Here is a 23,741-nt window from a genome sequence, read left to right on the forward strand (position 1 = left end):
TAGCCACAGAGCTGCTATGGACTGGTGTGTGGACTGGTGTGTGGACGGATGTGTGGACTGGTGTGTGGACTGGTGTGTTTTTTCTCAAACTGTAAACTGGTTTAAACTGGTCCTGGATATAAAGAAAAGGAGATTACCAAATCTAAAACAAAAAACCAAAGGCATTGCGTTCAATCTTTTCGATTGTGTGCAAACTGATCATCCTCACCCTCAGTTAATAAATTTAAAAAAAAAAAGTTTATTTCAGGGTTTTGTCTCTTTTTCTAGAGATAGGACGGTGGAGAGAATTGGAAATTAGGATGAGTGGGGAATGACACGCGGGAAAGGAGCCACAACCCGGGACTATTCCTCTGTATATGGGCAGCACGCATTAACCACTGGGCCACCAGCGCCCCCAGTTAATACACTGTTACAGGTAAATCATGTACTTGGTGCAGAATGTAAAATACATCACCCAATAGAGTATAAATGTAAGAAATAAACGCTGTAGTCTTTGGAGAGCTTACACAGAGTCAAACAAAGACATGTGACACACAGCTTTGACAAAACCTTTTATTGTTGAGCAGAAAAATCATAAATAGATTTTAAGCTTTAATACATCAAATACATATTTACATATAGGGCACGACAAACAGCTTCATCATGATGAGTCTGACATGAATGGATTCATATTCATCAACATTAATCACAAAATATGATTTGATAATGAACAGGGGTTTCCAAAGGTCAAGCTGCCAGGAGCAAAGGGCCGAGGTCGGATTCAAACCCACAGCCGCTGCGATGAAGACTATAGCCTCTGTACATGGGGCGCATGACGTAACCACTAGGCTATATGGAGACCCGTGATGGCCTTTTTAGTCTTTAAATTAGAATGAAATAAGAAATGATTGACTTTGACACATTGCTCGCATTAGAATATATTAAATGATAAAATATGTGGAATGACAATGATGGAAAAGATTTGTTGTGTTTCTTGTTGGTATAAACAATTGTTTTATGACCAGCTCAGTTTACATTCAAATAGATAACCCGTAACCCTCACACTGCAAAGCCACACCCTGTTTTTCAAGCAAATTGTCATAGTGCATGTTTGATTCAAGCAGCTTTGAGACTGGATTCATTCATTTTCTTCTTGAAGGATTGGCTGTAATAGGAGAGCAGAGAAGGACAGTTAACGTTAATGTAAATAAATCCTGTAGTCTTTATCTCAAATCTGCTGGATAAGGTTCTCACCGTGTAATTGATGTCCTCTGGCCTGGAGTCTGGTCGCTGCCATTCATGAGTGGACAAAATCTTCAGCACAACCATGCCGAAGGCCACAATCAAAACTCCTAACATGTTTGCTAAAACAGCCTCAGGTGGAAGCTTGGAATACGGCGGATTCTTAGAGCTGTGGAGACATACATTAAAGAGGAAAATTTGAATCTGTTATCTTCATATATAACAAACATTACCAAGAAGCACACAGAAACATCGCACTCACAAGACAAAGAAGAGCTTTTCGTTGATTCCTGAGATGCAGGCTGCGATGCTGAGGGTCAGTATGCTTCCTCCCATCCACACATGTATGGGCTTCAAAAGTACACGAAGTGATGTGGGGGACCAGGGCAGGAGGAAGCCCGCCATACCAACCACCCACTGAACGGAGCGAAGCAGAGACATGCACAGATACAAAGAAAAGCAAGGACACATAACCAAAGTTCAATAAAGTGTCCAAATAAGAAATAACCACGCCCACCTCATTACACATACATGACTTAAAGGTCACATGTTGTAAAATACACTTAACCATGCTTTCCTAACACTAATAGTTGGTCTACAAACCCCCCAATGATGAGAAGAGTCCATCCTCTCTGTCTTTTACCTGCTCCACTTTTCATAAAATGTGTGCTCAAACAGGCTGTTTGGAGATGTTCCCTTCATGACATCACAAAGGGCAGTAACCCCTCCCCCAGGTGGGTGACACTCCCATAGCTAGGTGTTTGTTCTGCCCTCTGAGTCTGCCTTCTCACCGTAAACAATAGGTCATGGAGCGAGAAAGCACGAGTACGCCCAAACCCTTCCAGAGAGGGGGCGTGGTCAGACACAGCTCATTTACATATTTAAAGGTACAGAAACAGAAACAGCCTGTTCTGAGCAGGGCTGAAATAGAGGGGTTTATAGACATGATCAAATACAGGATCAGAGTGGATTTAGAACAAGAAACTTCACACACATGTTTTGGGGAGCTCTGAGACTTATTGAAGAGGAGGATAATATGTGATCTCTAAGAAATAGTTCTATTTCTGTGTTCATTCTGTGAGTTTGCATACCTGTATGGCGAAAAGAGCGGTAACAGCGATTCCAATCCAGCTGTGTAAGGAGTAGAGGTTGGGAATGTTTTTAGCATTGTGGAAGTCGAATACAGCGCAGAGCCCGATGATTGAAAGCACCAGAGAAATGAGCATCAGTGCAGCGTGCAGGATTTTCCAAGGGAGTTTATTCTGACCCCAGGTCAGCGGGACACGGTACAACACAGCTCCTGCAGGACAAAATACAAACTTTATTAAAACATGACACAACAATGTGCTATTTGGGGTAATATAGTTGAATGATTTTTTTTGTCTAGCTCTGAAGGGCTCTTTAATCACAGGGTGGTAAATAATCTTCTTTTTTTTTTAATAATTCAGACCTGAAAATCCAACCTGAGGACTCAATTAATCTCACAGAGACTTTGTTAAAAACTGGAAATATGAAATCAAACACAAGTTATATAATGGGATATGTAGGACTGAATGGTTTTGAAGCTAAAGGGACTAAAAGTAAATAAAATAATTTTACTATGAGAGGTCTGATGAGGTCAAACTTTAAGTATTTAAAGCTGCAATATGTCACTTTTCCACCTTGAATAAGGAGTTTTAAATCTGATCTAGTAGTAATGGAAAAGACCATCGATGGGACTCAGAGCCCCCTGCAGAAACAGATGGGTGACGTCACTCAGACTTCATCCATTAAAGGCAGGATTGGTAATTTTTGAAAACTAGCATGATTATGAAAGTAGCATTCCCTCAGTGCTCCCTCTAAAGCCACGCCCCTTACTTACATGCACAAGCGCCATTGGTCCAGAAGCGGACCTCAGCTCATGCTTTGAGTGTGAGCTAGTGCATGCAAGAGGTAGAGAACGAGCAGGGAGACAGGGAGGCTGTGATTGGTTCATCAGATTGGTACCTTGTGGCAGACATTGGTTGAAGTTTTTACAGACTTACAGGTGCTGCATATGATGGATTTTCTTTGTTCTTTTTTCAGAGAACATGAGTTATTAATTTCTGTCAGGACCTAAAGACAATTTCAACCAAAATCTTAAAAAGTGGATCTGGAGAAAATAAAAAACCCTGACTTTAATATTAACAGTCTATGGTGTGAATACATCAACTGCACAAACAGCAGCAGTTCAGACACCACTGACTCGCTGCTCTGGCAGACTGAAAAAGAAGTTCATCTTGCATAAACACATTAACGTAACCAACAATATATTTAAATTTTACTTTTTTTTAATTTTACAGTAGGAATGAAAGCTATTTATAGACGTCCAAAAGCACCATTGGCCTCGACCTCATGGGGGAAACACGGCGTGCTTCAATACTGGAATAAATATAGTATTTAAGAAGAAACAAAAGTAAGAAGCAGAACTGAAACTCTCAGTTTCTAAATTAGAAAAACAGACACTTACCGATACCATACAGCACAACCAGACCTGTCACCATCAGGACTGGATGCCAGTTGAACTGCAGGCTGGAGCTGTCCCAGGCAAATCCTCCACGCCAGTGACTGTTCCATACACTCACACACACCACACACGCCAGGCCCAGGCACAGGCTGAGGACGAAGCATGTGTAGAAGCTCACAGTGGGCCTCATCCTAGAAGAATCTGATCTGCAGGCTAAAGGAACAGAATCAAAAAAAGACACACAGAGTCATGTTACTGCTTTGTGCCAAACTTCTACAATTCATTCAGCAGATGTTTTTATCCAAAGTGATGCACATCAGAGAGTAAGAACAACACAAGCAGGGATCAAGAGAGGAGAGAGAGAGCAACAGAGGACAGGAGGGTTAAACATTAAGAGAAGGAGTAGGAATGGATGACAGGATTAAAAGCAATAAAATGACAACAGGAAGGGATAGATCAATAAAAGCAAACCTATAAAATGTTCACCTCACAGTAAGGAGGATCAGAGATTGTAAGTCGTGCAAGAAGGCATTAAAAATGACTTTGAACAACTTTCATTCAACAAATACATACTTAATAGATAAGAAGTGATTTTAAAAAATGTCAGAAAATTCCCCAAACTCCTCAGAATCTGAAGGTTTGATTATCATCAGAGATGTTGGTGAGTGTTGCCTTACCTCGTCCACAGCTGCCGTGTGACTGACAACACTTCCTACTAGTACAACGCTGACTAGAGGGGCGTGTCCGGGGGGCAGGTGTGGCATTGCCCCCCCATTGAAATCTGATTGGCCATCCCCAAATCCAAGCCTATGATTATCTCTTTGACTAATCAGAGGCGGGACTTAAGTACAAATCAACTATTCAGTAGTGTTGTAGTCAAGACCACAGTAAACGAGACCAAGACATACTGGAGACCAGAGTGCTCTGAGACCAAGACAAGACCAAGACCAAGACCAAGACCAAGACCAAGACCAAGACATTTAGGGATCAAGACAGAGTCAAGACCAAGACCATAAATATTAATGAAAAAGTATCATCTTGTGTGCACCGCATTGTAAAAAGGGGACGGTTGTCACGGTAACCGGGTGATACAAATCAAATTATGTATTAATTATTATTAATTGTTCATTTAGAAAGCTGCGTTTTCCTTCCAATCACAGTAATGACGTGTAAAAAAGAGTCTACCAGTCGTGATCTTGACTGGTCTTAATGATTTAAAATCCGGAGTCCGCCCAGTCTGAGAACGAGACAAGACCGAGTAAAAATGCTTCCGATTCAGAGACGAGATCGACACCTTCAAAAAGTGGTCTAGAGACCGGTCTTGAGACCACTTTCGAGTACTACAGCACTGCTATTCAGGCTGTTTTCAACCGACCTATTGTTAGTACTTACTCGTGTATACTGTCTAACATGCAAAGGACTTATTGCCAACACATGAATTTCTGCAATTTAAACAGATAGTAAAAGTTTGTGTGCAGCTTTGTGAGTAAAATTGTGACTTTGCACTTCTTTGTTTTTTTTAAGACCCGAAAGAATCAAGCTAAGAAGATTTACACGTTGTGATTTTTGTTTTGCTTACATACAATTAGTGAGGATAGAAAGAGATAACAAAATGCTATTCACCTGCGTGCGTGTGCCCACAAACATCATGAGCGGTCATCATCAGGTGTCTGTGATTCACATGTGGTGTGAACGTGGGCAGATCCCGTGACAGTGTCAAGGTCCCTCTTAAACTCTGTCACTATACTATCTCATAAAAGACGCACACAGACAGCGGACAGATTCAAGATCCCCTAAAACCAGCATAAAACCACCACGGACAACATAAAAGCAGAACACTGCCAAAACTCAAATCCAAGCAAAAAGTAAGTAGTAAGCAAAAAAAATCTTCAGAAGGGGCAAGAAAAAGTCTAGTTGAGTTCCTTGAAATAAGATCTACTTTACTTATTTAGAATAATAAATCTTTAAAAGTACATTTTGCTTATTATTTGCCTGCATTAGTCAGCGGCCCATGTGGTCCACCCCAGTTAAGAAAAAAAAAGTCTGTATACGCCCCCTGGCTGAATTTAATCTGAACACCATCTCATGAAGCTGTTGCTTTACATCATCTTTTATTATGTGGTCACTCTCTCTCTGATACTCACAATCCTATTTATTCTCACTTCTTGTTCCTCCCGCTCAGATGAATTCTCACTTCCACATTCAGCGGTAGTATTGTTGTCTCTGAGAGGGAGGCAGTTAGAGGAAGAGGAACATCTGCTGCTTACAAATGAGATGAAACGTTTTTTTTGGGCCTGTGATTAGATGAATCTTGGCATCCAGATATACAACTCTCTTCTCAGACAACCATATCCCTTACATGCTGTTCATATTCTACGCCTTCAGAGTATAGTCCGGCTCAAACATCAGAAATCCCCTCACGACAACTTTCTATACCACATTTTAAACTATTTCTGCTGTAACTGTGAGTCACATGTGTATTCAAATGTGTGCTGTGTTTATTATTTGTGGGGCTTTGTACTCTTTTCTTGTACGTGAGTCTGTCTGTCTGTGCTGCGCTGCAGGTATACCCGCCCACGATTGGGAAAAGACTGCCTGTGATTGGACGGAAGGCGGTGCTGCGTGCCTGAGCGTTATTGGAGGGTAGCGGGCAGGGCGTAACATACATAGTCTGTTTGACATTAAAAAACAGATAATTAATCCTTACTTAATGTTTGAGAGAGCGGGCGGGGTGTTTTTGTTTGACACCGCACGTTTATGGACCATCACACTATATCAATATCACTTCCTATTTAACTAAAGAGCTGAACACATAACAGTTTAAAATATTGTTACTGAAACTGAAAATGGGAAGAACATCCATGGAAGTTTTGGGGTTTATAATATGAGCATGTGTAACCACTATAAATGTAAACACACTGTCCTTAATGCCATAACATCAAATAAAATCCTCCTCCAGGGGGCGCCGGTAGCCTAGCGGTTAGCAGGTGTCCCATGTTTGAATCTGACCTCCTTTACTGCATGTCATTCCCCATTCTCTGTCTGTCCCCGGTTTTGGACTCTAAGCACTGTCCTGTCTCTAAAATAGAGCCCGACTGAATAATCGGCCAGTCGATATTAGCATGTGCAGTAACTATCGGTCTCGGCAATTTAATTATCACAGATATGCGGCGATATATCTCTGTCCTACACACTAGCATTTCTCTTTCTTTCCCACATGAGCAGAGTGTGCAAGTGATAACTGCATTTGAGGGAACAATGCAAAGAAGTATATATCTGAATCTATATGTATCTATCTCTACAGGTTGAGGATAGATCTGAGAAAGATATTGGTATCTGATTTTTTTCTCTTCCTGATATCGGTGCCAAAAATTCTCATATCTGTCGGGCCCTACTGAAGATATAAAAAGCCCAAAAAATAAACCTTAAAAAAAGAATCCTCCTAATTCTTACCGTTAACTATAATTTCAAAATAAATGAACACTTAGCACACATGATGTTAAAATGATTATTGTAAACAAACAGACATGTTGTCTTCCTGAATCACCATCACTCAGAGTTATATCTGCTTCCTCCTGTTGGAGGATCAGATCATCGGCCTCATGCACAGTCTCAAGCTCTGCTGTCATAACCTCAGTCACTTCAGTGGCAGCTCAGGTACTTTAATAATCTTATGACCCGACACCTCTTCTGATCTCTGTTTAGATCTCAGTTATCTCAGAGTTCATGGATTCTCATGAGTTTGACTTGAGATTATTTTGTTACGTTGCAGGTGTCCATGCTTGCAGGTGCAGATCTCGTAACTGTGTCATGGCCTCCTTTGACCTCAGTAAGACTTCTCGTTCTTAAGTGCACCATATATGATGATCACGAGACTCCCCCCATGACTCTTCAAAGACCAACAGGTGTCTGTGTCTGCAGGAGCTCTGTGATTCACATGTGGTGTGAACGTGGGCAGATCCTGTGACAGTGTCAAGGTCCATCTTAAACTCTGTCACTATACTATCTCATAAAAGACGCACACAGACAGCGGACAGATTCAAGATCCCCTAAAACCAGCATAAAACCACCACGGACAACATAAAAGCAGAACACTGCCAAAACTCAAATCCAAGCAAAAAGTAAGTAGTAAGCAAAAACAATCTTCAGAAGGGGCAAGAACAAGTCTAGTTGAGTTCCTTGAAAAAAGATCTACTTTACTTATTTAGAATAATAAATCTTTCAAAGTACATTTTGCTTCATATTTGGCAGACATTAATACTTATTACCACCTATTTCAGTCCTTATTTTTTATTTTCACTTCTTGATAAGATTATTATCTGGACTTGTCCGCAGAATGTGGCTTAAAAAATGCATAATTAAATATTTTAAACAAGAAAATAAACAAAAACACTTGCTTAGATTTGGGTTTTGCAGTGTTTACTCCTTGATTTGATACCAGAGTCAAATGTACAAACAGCTACAGATATACAGAAATATTAAATTAAAGAAACAATCGTGTGTAGTTGCTTTCAGGCTGAAACATTCAGGGTGTTTTTACTGATGTCAAAAGTCAAAACAGGTCAAACTGGACACGAGACACATTTTCATTTCTAACCTGACGAAGTTGTTTCAAATTTACAAATTAACGACTGAATCATTCAAAGTAAATATTTTTCAGTCTACTGAAATGAAGAGTGCCAATATTGAATATCTAAATTCATGAGCGGCTGGTGCGCCTCTTCTTTATCATTTCATGATAATGTGTGTTACATATAAAGACGTGTAGTCATACCTATCGTCCCTTCCTGCTGTTGGCGTAGATCTAAACAGAAAACGTGTTCAACCAGCAAATAGACGTCTTCCTCTTTAACACACACTCCACCTGCTGTGTGTGAACTTTAGTGTTGTGAATAACAACAACTGCTCATACGAGTTAAGTAATTTCATTTTGAGAAAATAAAGCATTTCCTTATTGACAGCGCAGTGCCTCATGGGAAATGTAGTCTTACTCGGGTTGCACATCCAGCAACTCTCCAAACGTTGATATCGACATTTTATAATAATGATTCTGAAATGGTAATAATTGAATTCATATGTTCAGCCTTAATGATTCATGGGATGACAAACTTTAGGCTATTAATACACTTTGAGAAATAAAGTCATTTCTGCACTGAAACCAATGACACTGAACAGGACCCAAGTACTAACATGAAATATAGAACAAGTAGCAAAAAAAATAAATCATTTTAGGCAGTAAAAAACATGAAAAGCGTCTTTATGTCCAGTAAAAAGCCAAGAAATATACTTCAGATGAAATAACTTAAGACAGGGACAAGTTCAAGTGTATTAAGTCTATTAATAGCCATTTCAACAATACAGTTGATAGGTGACAAGGTAAGGGGGGTCACGAGATTCCTTCCAAAAAAATGATTTAAAATGGGATATTTTACCTGTTATTGTAAAAATACAGTATATACAAAAAAATACGTTTATTACAATAAATTACAAAAAATGATATGACGTTGTTTGGGCTTTTGTGAGTTGTTCTAATTCCAGTGTTTGGATAGGCCTAATAGTGCGCGTGACTGTGCGCAACGTTAAATGTTTAACCAGCTCCAGGGACCATGGGGGTCCCCAGTCTCTAGCACTGTTATATTAGGAGGAGCCCCCTGACTTTAGAAACTGTGTTGCCTCCCTCACGTGAGGAGTTGCTGTCTGTGACTGATATGACTGCATGTTATCCAAAGTGTAAAGAAGCTTTACTAAAGGGGGAGGGCATTTGGTTTGGTTGTCTGACTTCGGTTGTGTTTTAGCTCCCCCTGGAGGCAGAAGAAGAAGAAGAAGAAGAAGAAGAAGAAGAAGAAGAAAAAAAAGGTGCCTTACTGCTGTGTGAGGTGAAGTGTTTTCTGCATTTGAAGGTTTAGTGTTCCACTCTGTGTCTCCTAAAAAGATGCAAGCATTAAACTTGTATGTTTATGTTTATATGGAAGCATAATGCTTTCACATGGGGGAATACAATCTTCACGCAGTGTCGTAACATTAATGCACCTTTATTCAATTTGCCTCAAGTGATTTGAGTGCTCAAGGATTTTCTTTGATTCCTGTCTTGAAACTTAATTTCAAGATAAAAGCAGGGTTAAATTTAAACAGCAAGTAAAGTACACTTAAGACAGAACATTTCAAAATAAAAGCTTTTTTAAATTTATTTTTAAGCACAAAATAATGTACTTTCAAACATTAAAAATGTGATTTATCGTGTTTAACTGCTGAAATGTTTTAATTGTTTGAAAGCCCTTATTTCAACATTGCAACCCTAACCCCTTACCCACCATAAAGGGTGCATACATAATACACACACATTTGAAAAAAATGACAAAACAGACTAAATTATGGAGCAGATCTTTATTAGCAAACATTGAAGTTGACAGATCATTTACGCTTTAAGCAGGCGACCATGAACAGTTGAAGGTGCCGAGATAGCAAGAGTGTTTTGAGTTTAATCATTAACCTCATGCTCTTCATTTCTCATCCTTGGGAGAGCAGCTCATTATTTAAGCTTGAGAAAGACTTGATTTCCAAACAGTTTCTGTGCCACCATATTTTTCAGGGCATTTGATAAAATGACTGCTGTCAGGTTTTTTCATCTTTATTCAACATTTATTTATCCATCGGGATCCCTTCAGGAAAAAAATAAAATTTGTTTCCAGAGAGATTTGACCATTACACATCGCCCGGTACATAAAACAGAGCAACATGTTCATACAAAATGTAAACAAATACTTTTAACTTCCTCTCCTGGCTTAGAGGCATTTTTTTTTTTGTCGGCATCTGCTCAAGAAGAAATGTTGCCATAACAAACCTGACTTATCACCTTAGTAAGCAAATTCAACAATGTTGACATGACCAAACAACAAACTTGTTTTTGCAACAATATGACCAGTGGTACACATGGACAAGTTAGACAGCAAAGCAACTCATTTAAAAACGTGGAAAGACATCTTAAAACAACACGTGTGCAGCTGTCAGATTCAACAAACTCTTCACTGACACATCGTTACAGGAACAATACATTCAAGTTTTATTTAGGTGTAGTCATGTGGTGTGTAAGACCATTAATGCTTTAGAACTTTTTGTTTCAACCTCAGCTTCCTTAAGCATTTGGTAGAAAATAAAACGTAACTCTGTAAAACAGACTCACTCTTATATCTCATAAGCACACAAATGCTATAAGCTCAAGTGTTGCCATAAGTGCCTCAGTTGTAGAGTTAAAGTCACTCCAACAGGGACCTTAGGTTAGCTGTGCTGCAAAACAAACCAGCAATGCAACCCTATATATAGATATACATCTTATCCTATTAAATAGGAAAGGCCTCTTTGAATCATGTAAACATTAGAAACAGAACAAAGAGATTATGTAACATTGTGTTTAAACTAGAGCCAGACGATTAATCAGCCAGCTGATAATATCCGCCGATACTAGCTTATCCGGTGTCGGCTAATTTCATCGATATTACTCGATTTGCTCACCAGTAGCATTTCATTTGTGTATCATTGGATTACACTAGCAGTTCTCTTTCTGGCTGTCACCAGCAGAGGGCGCTGTATAGATTAACACGATCTAGAGTGTGAAACTGTGATGCACAAACATGCACACTTACTCTCCAGTTGAGCGACCACCTTGTGTTCGTTATTTATATTTTTAGAACGATAACTGCATTGTAGGGGTCAACAATATAAAACTGTGTATCTTGAAGTATCCCTGCAGAACTCTAAAAAATGTCAATGTTGTGATCAGGACAAATGTGTAACCATAAGCTAAAACTCAGGTTCATTCATGGTCCAACAACACTGTAAGTTTAACGTGTGAAGTCAGACAGAAAACAGAATTGTTTCCTATTCATAACTTCATGTTTTTTTTAGGATAACTTGGCACTTTAAAGCTCAACATGTTCCAGCAATCAGTGCCCACATTAAAGACATTAATTCCTGAGGACATATAAACCAGTTGTCTTGAATAAAACAATGTTGAGAAACAAAGTCAGTGTATTAAACAATCAAGCTGAGCTCAGTTTAGTGCATGTGAAGAACAAGACAAACCAAGAAACCCTTGAAAACAATAAACTAAATCAAGCTGCCATTTCAGAGTGAAAGTTCAGTCATTTTCTGTTTTCACCATCAGAGCTATACAGTACATTGAAAATGCCTGTGCTCAAACTACAATAGCAGCAGATTCAGTAAACGATGCTCTTGGTGAGTACCAAGAGAACACCATGTTTGGTCTGTAGCTTTGTGCTTTGCTAGTCCAACCCGTTGTGGATAGACGACAAGGGCAGGCACTTTTTTGGAGGCAGCAAGTACCTGATCACATTAAGTGGTGTTCTTTGGACTTTCGGCTCTCCATTTAAAGTGACTTTTTTTTGGACTAGAATGAAGTCGCTATATGCAACTCACCTCAAAAGGCAACACCCTTGGCAGTAGCTAACTCACTACTGCTGGTTGAAACACCAGTGTTTGGCCTTTTAAGACTTGAAAGAGAGTTAGCCAAGAGACTAACTAGCTCATAGATTCTCTGTTTCCAAAGACCTTGTTTAGCCCTACTTCAATAACAACTGAATAGTGCATACTGTAAGCTTTCAGCAACAAGGACCTTTGAAGAACTCAGACAATGAGTGTCTTTGTCCAAACAGAGAAACGGTCATTACTCATAAATGGTAATGACCGTTGTGAACAGCCTTCTCCTTGATGGTCTCGGCTGTTCCCTTTTGATTTAGATCGAGTAAAGCTTTCAGCAGGTCGTTTAAGCTGCTGTCTCTGCCTTCCTTCTCCATCCAAATATTCAGCAAGTCATGGATCTTGTCCTGAAAGAGAAGGGGCTCTTTACTATTGATCACGTTGTCCGACATCCCCAGCTTACGGGAGAATCTCTTGAGGTAGGTGACATCCATTTCTTCAAAGTACTCGAAGCAGTTCCTCAAAGACTCTTCACCTGCAAACAAAGATTCAAAAAAATCAATCAAGCAAGCTGAGCTCAGTTGTGTTGTTCACGAGTGTCGTAAATATTCACTGTTGCATGAGGGAGTTGTACTGAGTCTAACATTTGAGGGGATTCATGAGAATAAAAACGACTTACCGTTCACAGGAAAAAGCTTGGGAAATTCTTCCTCTTCCTTAATGACAGAAGAGAGCAACAATCGTTAAAATCAAGGGGATGTCGCTTTAAATTCCTCAAGAGTCTTATTATAAAGTGAGACCCCAAGCCTTCACAAGTCATCGCTTACTCAGTTACCTGGCATGGCAAACGTCATGCTTCTAAACACAGCCATCACTTAATCTTTGAGTAAACAGGTGAAGCAAAAGCGTAAGGTTGTCACACCCTCCTTCAGAAAAATGTGCATTTTCAATGTATAAAAAGTCTGTGTTCAACAGTTTAATCATCTTGTAAGAAAACTTAAAGAGAAAGCAGAGGAACTAGAGGTGGATGACTTGCTAGGCTTGGGGTGTCAGCTGTTAGAAAAGCAAAGCATAACTCAAGTAGTAAGCAGGGAACAAGGAAGCGAGGTTGGAAGCAGGGGTGGAAATGAGCTGTGGTCTCACCCTCCTGTGTGGCTGTGGGACCATGAGGCGGGCTCGGGGGGGAGACGTGGGGAATGCAGAGGACGACAGTAGACAGTGCTGAGAGTTACTGGCTGAGCTGTCGAGGCTTTCAAACAACACTTGGCGCTCATCCTCCGCAAAGGATTTGGGTCTCACCAGTTGCCGGGTCGGATTTGAGTAGCTCGGCATGTGGGTGATCCTCCTTTCCTTGGTGAGAGACTCTTCACTGTCATGCTGAGGAATGTTTGGACAGACAATTTGTAAAAAATCTAAGGAGACTTTATTCCATCGCTCTGGACTTGTTTTATTTGAATCCTTAAGCTCTATTTTCATTAAGATTCCATAGGTAACGTACCTGTCCATCTTTTAGCCCAACAGATTGATTCCTCTGAGATTCTGAAAAAACAAGAACATAAAGAGAACAACTTAAGACATTTCAAGTCTACTTCTCAGCACCGACTTGAACTGACCTTAATTAGTTAATCCAGTGATTCAAAAAGGTAGAATAACAAGGGGGGTCTTTTTAGGTACTCTATTTACAGAGAGACAGGGGCGTGTCCAGAGGGGTGTCATGGGGCCCATCTTATTGACTACCTCTGGTGCCCTCCTGTCCGACAGGGAGAGTCTCCAGCTGTGAGGAGCATATGTGAACAGCTAGGTCGGGAGAATATCCAGAGCAGTCTTCCTGAAATTATCTAGATTTTATCTGGAGTGCGTATGTGAAAACGGCTTATGATTGGTTATTTGCCTTGCCAGAGGCGGGACTAGCGTTGAAATCCACCCTTCAGACTGTGTTGCAACAGGCAGCTCATAGTTTTCAGTGCGCAGATGTTTGTCGGCAATTATTAAAACACTTTAAATTGAGACCTTTTTTTTGTTACACCTTGATTAATTAAGCTTGTGTTATTTAAAAGTCGACGTGATTTGTGCAGACAGAAGGGTAAATACATGCTGAGTGTGCACACAAACTTCAGGCCACCCCTGCAACAGGCAGTGCCCCAGTTGGGCCACCCCAGTCTGAAAAGTCTGTAGCCGGCCCTGCAGAGAGATACCTCAGTAGTGCTGCAACACAGCTCAATCATTACGCTGCCCTTTTTTAAAATCGCTGTATTGGTATAATTTACACGACATTGAAGGAGGCGTGTTGTAAAGATCGGTGCCGACGTCACACAGAAATTCTGTCCTGTCCTGCAGGATGTCCCATTTAAGCGGGAATTGATTTGCATCTGTTACTACTCCTGCTAGGGAACTAGTCCACCTGCTGGGTCCCTTTAATACATTCATGCTGACTGAAGGTGAGGCTCAATGATGTCTTACCGGTCTGCCTTCAATAGGCTAGGTAATGGGGCAACTATTGCTGCCCCTCTGACCAAACCAATCAGTGTTGTTTGAGTCATGGATTGGCACAGGATAGCTCGAAAGCTGCACATATTTCAATGACAGTTTGTGATGAACTGCAGGTTGGAGTTAAACCAGCTAGAACATGTTCATTGTGTTGGCCTACCTTAATTAATCATTCATCATCATTTTAATCCAAATGCGTCAGCAAGAAGTGTTGGCACATCCTCTGCTATTGTACATGTTCTCAGGTGATCATCAGAAACAACATACCTGCACCTTACAGCCAAGTTAAGCAGGTTTCTGCCCATACTGCGTCAGAAAACATGCAGCATGTTGGCAAGTCTATGAGGCGCACCGTGTGAGTGTAACATCACTGCTCATCCCTTTTCTTCTATGAGAAGAGTTCTTTTCTTTTCCATCCACCCTATTCATTAAATATACACACATTGGTTCAGACAATCTATTCCTTCTACTCTTCTTTTCCTTTTAGCATGGCTCACATTGTAAAGCTTTATCCAAGGAGGACAAAGAAAAGCAACAGCTTAGTCATCCTTATTCAAACAAATTCTTCCACTGCCGTGTCTGTAGCAGCCAGAGCCACAAAAAAACCTGCTAGCTTGGGCGTTAATAATAATAATAATAATAATAATTTATCCTTTATTAATCCAGTGAGGGGAAATCCAGTTTTACACTCTGTCTAATGAACATGCTACATACACATAGGCCGAAATACATACAGATGCACAAACAGGATCCTATGGACATTAATGGAGAGGTCTCAGAGTGAGGGGGCTGCCCACAGAGAGTGCTCCAGAGCAGTTTTGGGGTTCAGTGCCTTGCTCAAGGGCACCTCGGCAGTGCTCAGCCTACTTCCTGCCTTGAACCTATCAGGCCACACCTGAGTATTTAAGATGCCTGCAGCAGGCCATCCTCACTCCCTTTGTAGTATGCCGAGCTTCGAGTGTTGACTTTATGAGGTGCATTGATTGAGTGAAAGCAAAGTAGAGCAAAATGCAGTACTGTACTTCTCCTGGCGGGACAACAGCGAGGTTGTTTCTAGATGATGCAATGCAGTATTGAAATACAGAAATGGTTGACTCAGGTGATAGAGGGAAACCAGTGTTAGCAGGGTAAAGATGTGATGTGCCTTGGTCTGAGGGAATAACTCACAGAACTGGTTTTAATCATGACAAAGATAAAATATCCATCCAGCCTCACCTCTGGAGTAACAACATTCAACGTTATCCACCTGGACGGGCAGGTTAAATAAGCTGTAACAGAGTATGACTTAACACATGCACAGCTATCAACATCATAAACTAGAGAGCCATATATCCACTGCAAGTCTTAAATCAAAGAGATTGCACCAGTTTTAGACTGTAAAGTATGTTTTCACACTTAACTTAAAAAAAAGATATTTTTTGGGCCTTTGATAGGACAGCTGAAGGGGGGGGGGGGTGACATGCAGCAAAGGTTGGAAGTCGGATTCGAACCCACAACCACTGTGATGAGGACTAAAGCCTTCGTACATGGAGGGCGCCACAGAAATGGACATGTTCCTTGATCTTCTATAACCCTGTTCAAACACTTAAAGAGAGCTGCGGTTGGAGTCTAACAATGACGGAGGGCGTGGCAGCGGCTCAGCTGTCCCTGAGTGACCGCATGCTAGAAAGTATTTTCATTAGCTGAAGGTCTAAACACAGTCAGTAATTATCATACAAACAGCACTACTGTACAGACGACTGTAGCCTCTGTACATCTTGTTGTGATTTTCTGTTTTCACCTACCTGTTGCTCGACGTCTCCTCTGCCACACGACACCGACAAATACAAAGATTACCCCCAAAGCAAACAGTGACAGTGGAACAATCCAAATGGCCTTCTCTGATTAGGAAAAAACAAACAGAATAAACAACCATTACTGTGTGTGAAATCTGTTCAGAGCCAAGTTAGCCACAGTTCTCTGTCGTCTTGAGGCTTTACATATATTTAAAAGTCAAAGTACTGAATGCACTACTGGTCCTGTTAGTAAAGAAAAACCAGGGATATCTCAACTGAAGAGCGATGTAGTGACACAGAGGGTATAACACTCGCTCTCAGCTCTCTTTAGTGTACCTGAGACCAAGACAGGACTCTGCTTGGTTTTCGGCTTGCACACCGTGTTCGTGGTTGAAGTACAGTCCTTAACTGTTTCCTCATCTTTGTCACACCTAGTTTTGAGACAGGCAAACAAGTTGTTTAATGCAACAAGAATGTAAATGAGCAAGGTTGTATCCATTATGATTATGCAATCTTACATTACTCTGGAAGAACAAAAAGGTGTGATTCTATTTGTAGACACTCACCTTGAACACTTCTTGCACACCTCGCATGCCTGGTCCAGAGCACAAAACCCTCCAGATCTGCACTGACATTCAGTGTTTTGGGTCTGAGAACACAGCTTCAAGATGTCCTGATCTGAGGAAGCAGCACGAGAAAGATCTCATTAAGTCAGAGTTTATGCTCAGAGCAATTTGAAAAGGTTGAATATAGATTCGACCTTTCACAACACATCGATCGGTAGCATAAAGTCGTCGAGCTGAATTACCTGAGCGACACTGAGTGCACTTGAAACAGTGCTTCAGCCCGTTTGAGTGCTCGGTGTACCTTCCATCGTCACACTTCTCACACCTCCCCTTCTTTCCGTTTTCGGTGCATGGAGATATCATACGGTAACCTCACAAACACACACACAGAAAACAAGGACAGGTGTTTTTTATAGGTGAATAATAAACCATCGCTCTGCTGAGAGATTTAAAGCTTGTGACAGAGCTTGAATCCCCGTGGAGTAAATCAAGTGCGTCTCCATTTGGCTCACCAGCTGGACAGTTTAAACAGCACATGTCGCCATTCCGGTACTCCTCCTCGTCTGAGCAGTAGATTTCCCGCCGTACCTTCCTGATACCCACGTCAAGGCCAGATGTTTGGAAGCCCCCCGTGGGTTTGGCAGACAAAAACAAAAACAAAACCAGGAAAACCTTTGAAAGAGAGAAGAGAAAGAAACACCGGGTATGACAGATTTGTTGACTTAAAGAACGTCGTCATTAATAAAAGAAATCATTGGTCATTAAACTCATTTATAAGCCAGAAAGCACAACAGTTATTGGCTCCAGCTCAGATTTATTTTTAAACGTATAACTTTCAGTTTTTTTGATTGTTTGCTAAAACATTTAATTTGAGGCTGTCAAACGACTGCATGTTTTAATCATGATTAACCGCTAAGCTTCAATAGTTAATGGCAATTAATCGCATTTTTAACCACATCTAAAATTCTACCTTGTCACATTTATAAATTAAAATTGTAGTATTGTAATTATACTGTCTTAAGCTGAGAGTATATTTGCTGTTTGAATTCAACCCTGCTTTTATTTTGAAATAAAGTAAGAACCTTCTGGTAGATCAAAGGTTAAACAGGCCATATGATCCCCTTTTCAAACAGTTCCCTGTGGTCTAAATGAAACATCTGTGCTGTGCTTTGGTCAAAATATAACATGAATCAAGCACCAGAGGAGGTTTGTGACCCTGTATAAACCAGCTCTCTCAGAACGCTCCGTCTTTAATTATGTCTGTTTGTTTTTAAGATCTTTGCTTTATTTTTTAAAAAGAGGTGCAATGCAAACCTTTTTAAATCACTAAACTAACTATTATTTTATTTCATAGAGATACATAGAATAAATAAACAATTGATCAACTATTTGAAATGATTCTTTATATGAATGTAGCAGGAAGCAAAGTGATTCTTGTGTTTCAATCATTCGTGTCAGAGTATTTAAACATATTTCTTTGATACAATCTGAAGACATTCCACATCAGTGTTCACGAGCCGTAACTGAAAGTGAAACTAAGTTCACTTCACATGAATTCTATTAAGAATATTCAGCAAACGCCCTAACACTTTCATGTTTTCTTGAAAGAGGACAAAGATGATGAAACACTTCAAGTCAGTCACCAACACAATGAAAAAGGTTAGAGGTGAGAATGTGGGTATGATTAGAGTATAGGAGACTTTATCGACAGGCACTGACAGACAGAAAGGGGCCTCAGCACCTGCCATTGCTCGAGTCAGATCAGAACTGGGAAAATCTGCTTTTTCTTATTCTGCACCGGACTCTTGGAACAACATACGGCATCTTCTTGAGGGAAATTAACTTTCACCTTTTGGGCATTTTACACACCTGATTTTAAGCCTCCCAACCTCTGTTTGTAACTGTTCTACATAAGTGAGTTTATTTATTGCAGTTTTGTACTCGCTTAATTATCTTAGTACATTTTAGACTTCTGTAGACTGATTTTAGCAGTCTTGTATTTATCCGTCTCCTGTTTTTCTTTTTGATTTAATGTCTGCTTTCTTATTAGTTCTGTAATGACTGGATGTCATTATAAATGAGAGTTGTCCCTCAATGATCTTTCAAGTATAAATAAAGGTTGAATGAATGAATTTGCACTCTATAGAGAAAGGGTCCTAATTTCCGGTGCACCCATAGCTTAGATCTTATTACGTGCGCCCTTTGGACGGAGGCAATCGTGCAGCGATAGTGGGTTCAAATCGGACACTTCCTGTCTCACTTCAGCTGTCCTCTCCAATAAAGGCAAAAAGGCCCAAAAATTATGTAAACAAAAAAAAACTAAAGACAAAGTAATTTCCTTTTTGTGCCCTAACAGATATTAGGTATTAGAATATCAGGTTTAGGACATATCTATGTGATCGAGGTCAGCGTGATGAGCAATGGTAAATGGACCTCAGCAGATTTACATAACATAAAACAGTGCATGCCATTACAGTCCTAAAGAACACAACAACAAGTGTACCGCAGCAATGAGTCTTGAAGTTTGGCAGTAATTAACCAGTCAACATCACTTAATGCCCTCCACCAATCAAAACAGAGAACCGGGCCTGTGTAGGAGAGATGTCTGATGTGAAGGATTCATGTCCTGGAGGAAGAGGCCTCTTCTGATTCGTCCATAACAGAAGTGAGTGTAAGAGGTCAGACCCTGATGCGCATTATCCAAAACTGAAGACTAGTATGTTCCTCTTTATGCTGATCACAGGTACAACTGTTTAATAAGCACGCCTTGGCCTCTCGCCCAATGACAGCTGGGAAAAGGCCCTCGCGGCACCGAACGAGAAAAGTGGATCATGAATGGATGGAGTCAGATAGATCTATATCACATCATATAATCAGCTCATGGTTTGATTTTGAGAACAATGATATTACTTTGAACTCTGACTTTTGTCATGAGTCTGTTTTAAATACATTTTAATGTCTTTAACAGTGTCTTCAAAAAAAAAGGAGTCACTCAAGGTGTTTCATTAGGGACTTTTGCTTCAGAGCAAAAAAAAAAGAAAAAAGAAAAAAAAAGGTGTAGCTTAATGAATGAAGTGTTGTGCCCACACAGTCAGTATACCTGACCAGGTGAAACAAACCCAAATAAGGCAATCATACAAGTCACCAGATTCCAATCCACACCCAGTATTTCCTAACATCTTAATAAAAGGATCACATGCAGGGACTTCTCCCCACACACTCGACAAATACACACCCACTCACATGTGCATTTGGCATTTCCGGGAATTATCTAGGTCAGGGATCTAACGATTATTTTTTTTAAACAATTGAATGCACTGTGTGAAATCACGGAGATAAATATAAGACATAAGAAATATTTTATAAGAAACATTTAAGCCATGCCTCAATTTTTTATGCAAATGAGGCTCAAATCGGGACTTTCTGAGGTGGTGAGGCGCAGGGAAAAAAACTCAATCAGATATACCGGTAGGAAAATACACTTAATACAACAAACAGAGTGGGACAATAAGGATAACATTCAGCATAATAGGCTATTTGGATCAGTATTGTGAATTCAGCAGTCATCAGGAGCAGATGTTAAGCAGCTCAATGACGCGCTGTGAAGACAAACAGAGGTTGAATGTCCTGACGCAGAGGAATGTCTCACCTGGACTCAGACAGTGAGACACTTTGACAGACACACGGGAGATTCTGCGGTGAAGACACAAGACAAACCCCCTTTCACTTCTCTTAAATCCAGTTTCTCTAAGTGAAACCTTCTGATAAGTTGGGAACTGGGAAATAGTTACCACTTCAATTAACGTCGACGCTTAATATTTAAGTGTTGTTGTTCACTATGAGGAAATGTTATGCTCATACAAAGTCTTTAATAACATATTTAGCCTAATACCAAACAGTGACATCAACTGGGACAGAGCAGAAATAAAAGTGACTCACCATATACTTCAGGAGCGCGCTCATGTTTCAGTGTAGAAGTTTAAATCCACAGACTTTACTCCAATCATTACAAAACTTTTCCTCAATAAAGAGAGTTAAACTGCGAGTAACGCTCTCCCTCTGGGTCGAACTTTACAGCAGGTGTGACGAGATGACGCTAATGACGACGACTAGTGTCGAGTGGGCGGGACTACACCTCCGGCTTCCCGCGGGAGGAACACACCCACCGATGTAGTAGTAGTTTATTTATCTATGAGGGACAAAAAATGATTAAAGTATAAATAAATAAATAAATAAATGTTGGGAGAAATGCATACAATAATGTATAAATAAATAAATAATGAAATAAATGCATCAATAAATATATAAATAAATATATAAATGCTGAAAACAATACATCAATGAATAAATAATAAATACACTTTGTTAATGAAAAAGGCTATTTATATATTTTTACATGTATTTATTCATTTATTAGCGTATTTCTACAGTTATATGTGTATCAACGAATACATTTCCACATTAATTGAGTTATTAATTTATTTCCGTATTTTTACATTTACACATCTATTTATTTCTGTGTCCAGGTCGTAAGAGGAAAAGTATATATGTAAATTTGCTTCTGTCTGTTTTTCAAAATTGCCCAATCCTACTTCAGTAATGTTAAGACGGATAAAGGATAATTATATGAATATATTTATTTATATATTAATTTTTATATGAATTGTTGCATTTTTTTATATAAATATATTTATTTATATATTTATTGATGCATTTATTTAATTATTTATTTATTTATACATTATTGTATGCAAATTTTCCCAACATTTATTTATTTATTTATGCTTTAGTCATTTTTTGTCCCTCATATTTATCAGCCTACAGTCTATGATATTAGCTGGTCTTTATTAAACTAAGTGTCAAAACAGAGAGATGAAATATAGACCAAACTCATCATGAAAAAAGATTAACCATTCATGTAGGATAGATCATAGTCAAAGCAACGTTTCTCTCAATAAAGATAAAAGGAAGATTAATGGTGTTTGTAACATGTTTTAAACAAACATCTTTGTGTTGAGTTATTTATAGTGATGCATACATTTATCAGCTACCCCTAGGCCTCTAAACTGTAGGTGTAGAAGACTAAACAACCACCATGATTCACAGTTGGGTGTAAAGTGGCTCTGAAAACACACTTCTAGGTCAGGGATCTTCAACTTATTAGTGTTGTAGTCAAGACGGTTCAAAAGGTGTTCTCGAGAGTCAACACCAGTCTTGAGACCAAGACAGATTTTGAGTACAACAACACTGCAGACATAACAGTTAGGTTTACTGGACCAGCAAATGTCATATAACCAAAACAAGTGTCACATCATTTTAAGAAGAGGGGCTTTACATTTGAGTATTTGAGATTTTGAGTAGCCTTCACTACTTCAACTACATTTGTGCAAGGGCCAGCCTTTGGGACTTTAGAATAATGCCTGCCTATAATAATATTAAGTGCACATTCAGTGCAGCAAGCAGCTTTTGTACAAGAGTCGTAGCTCGAGTAGCTAACTCCTACCAGTTAAATATTATCTTACAGGTGGATTTCTGTAAATCAAATGTTCAGTCATTCCTGACTAAAAACAAACATATTTTTCCTTTCTCACATTTTTTAATTCTATCCTATGGGCCGGATGGGAAGCTTTGGGGGGCCAGCAAGGCCACCAGTTGACGATCACTGTTCTAGCTTAATGTTGATCTGAAGCATCTTTGGACTCATTTCAAAGACTTCTCAAACACCATCCATTCTCCACAGCCTATAACCTCCCTTACCCCGGCCTCTACATCGGCCTCCCATCCCAATGCTACCTGTCTCATCTGTTTGTTTTAGTCTTTGTCTGATCCCTGCACCATGTAAAGCGTCCTGGGTCCCTTGAAAGACGCAATTTTTCACATCAGTAGTTTAACCTCTCTCAAAAAGTTCTCCTCTGAGCCCGGTTACTTTTCTATTGTACATTTGAAAAAAGTTACTTTAGGGTATCTTTGTAGTAAATGCTCTTACCCAATGAACCTGTGGCTCCTTTCCTGCATGTCATTCCTCACTCTCTCTCTCTCTCTCTCTCTCTCTCTCTCTCTCTCTCTCTTCCAGACTCTATCCACTGTCCTATCTCTAAATAAAGGCCCACAATAAACCTGAATTTAAACACAGTTTCACTGTCATATAAATTAAAAGTACTTTCAGACTGAACAGCTGCTGTTGTTCAAAAAAATCAAGCGGACCAAGTGGCTCCTCTCCCCCTGCTCATATACACAGCAGGATAATGCCATGAACAAACTATTGGAGTCAGCCATCAGGACAGTTTTATTTTTGTAGTAAACCTCCTTCTCCTGTGTTACAGTTAAACATGATCGGATGATCTGTTGTCTGCAGCACTCAGATATGCAGCCTTACAGGAAGGAGAGACTGCCACTGAACATCCTGGGATGGTTTGTGTGTTTAGCTGTTGGTCAGGGTTGTGTTTGAGAAGAAGGCGCGATGGGATTGAGATGAAGCTCATTCCTCAATTGTACTGTCTTTGTTGTGATGCCGAGCTAACGTGTCGTGGAGCTGTAGTGGACATGGTGTCAGAGATTTGATGGCAGTGAGCAAAAGAACTGATGACTGTTAGAGACTGATGCTTTAATGGGTCGTGGACATCTTGCTCTTAAATTTGCAGCTCTACAATTCTCTCAAACCGAGTCATTCTTACAATCAGTTTGTCGTTCCAGTTCCTGCATTTGCAGGACTTACTGCACAGCTTACCACCAACACAGTGCAGGAACTCATGTTTCTGCGATGATAAGGCAGGG

General features: G+C 39.9%; 2 protein-coding genes across 5 annotated transcripts; both read right to left on the reverse strand.

Moving 5' to 3' along the window:
* Positions 1-538: 538 nt before the first annotated feature.
* Positions 539-8,634, reverse strand: cyb561a3a (cytochrome b561 family, member A3a). Of its 3 annotated transcripts, none has more exons than XM_020648739.3 (6): positions 8,481-8,634; positions 3,710-3,919; positions 2,313-2,521; positions 1,484-1,638; positions 1,234-1,390; positions 539-1,144 (listed from the first exon to the last, which is right to left on the reverse strand). In XM_020648739.3, the coding sequence occupies exons 2-6, from the start codon at positions 3,894-3,896 to the stop codon at positions 1,118-1,120; spliced, it is 735 nt and encodes a 244-aa protein (XP_020504395.1). In that variant the 5' UTR covers positions 3,897-3,919; positions 8,481-8,634; the 3' UTR covers positions 539-1,117. The 3 variants fall into 3 exon arrangements, with proteins under 3 accessions (XP_020504395.1, XP_020504387.1, XP_020504405.1); XM_020648731.3 differs by lacking the exon at positions 8,481-8,634 and adding an exon at positions 5,330-5,447; XM_020648749.3 differs by lacking the exon at positions 8,481-8,634 and adding an exon at positions 4,384-4,503.
* Positions 8,635-10,075: 1,441 nt separating this feature from the next.
* On the reverse strand, positions 10,076-21,056 carry hdr (hematopoietic death receptor). Of its 2 annotated transcripts, none has more exons than XM_020648827.3 (10): positions 20,907-21,056; positions 17,480-17,639; positions 17,210-17,338; positions 16,968-17,079; positions 16,738-16,832; positions 16,411-16,506; positions 13,638-13,678; positions 13,439-13,516; positions 12,819-12,855; positions 10,076-12,674 (listed from the first exon to the last, which is right to left on the reverse strand). In XM_020648827.3, exons 1-10 carry the CDS (start codon positions 20,928-20,930, stop codon positions 12,391-12,393), a joined length of 1,056 nt encoding a protein of 351 aa, XP_020504483.2. In that variant the 5' UTR covers positions 20,931-21,056; the 3' UTR covers positions 10,076-12,390. The 2 variants fall into 2 exon arrangements, with proteins under 2 accessions (XP_020504483.2, XP_020504476.2); XM_020648820.3 differs by having other exon boundaries at positions 13,283-13,516.
* Between the last annotated feature and the right edge of the window lie 2,685 nt (positions 21,057-23,741).

Source organism: Labrus bergylta, chromosome 2 (genome assembly GCF_963930695.1).
Source record: "Labrus bergylta chromosome 2, fLabBer1.1, whole genome shotgun sequence".
Taxonomy (NCBI): Eukaryota; Metazoa; Chordata; class Actinopteri; order Labriformes; family Labridae; genus Labrus; species Labrus bergylta.

Coding starts and splice junctions, on each gene's coding strand:
- hdr (XM_020648820.3), bottom strand. CDS start 20,930: ATGAGCGCGCTCCTGAAGTATATG. Junction 17,080..17,209: donor GTGCACTCAGTGTCGCTCAG/GTAATTCAGCTC, acceptor CTGCTTCCTCAG/ATCAGGACATCTTGAAGCTG. Junction 16,507..16,737: donor GAGTCCTGTCTTGGTCTCAG/GTACACTAAAGA, acceptor TTTCCTAATCAG/AGAAGGCCATTTGGATTGTT.
- cyb561a3a (XM_020648731.3), bottom strand. CDS start 5,369: ATGATGACCGCTCATGATGTTTGTGGGCACACGCACGCAG. Junction 3,920..5,329: donor TTGTGGGCACACGCACGCAG/GTGAATAGCATT, acceptor CTGTTCCTTTAG/CCTGCAGATCAGATTCTTCT. Junction 2,522..3,709: donor GGTTGTGCTGTATGGTATCG/GTAAGTGTCTGT, acceptor TTTGTCCTGCAG/GAGCTGTGTTGTACCGTGTC.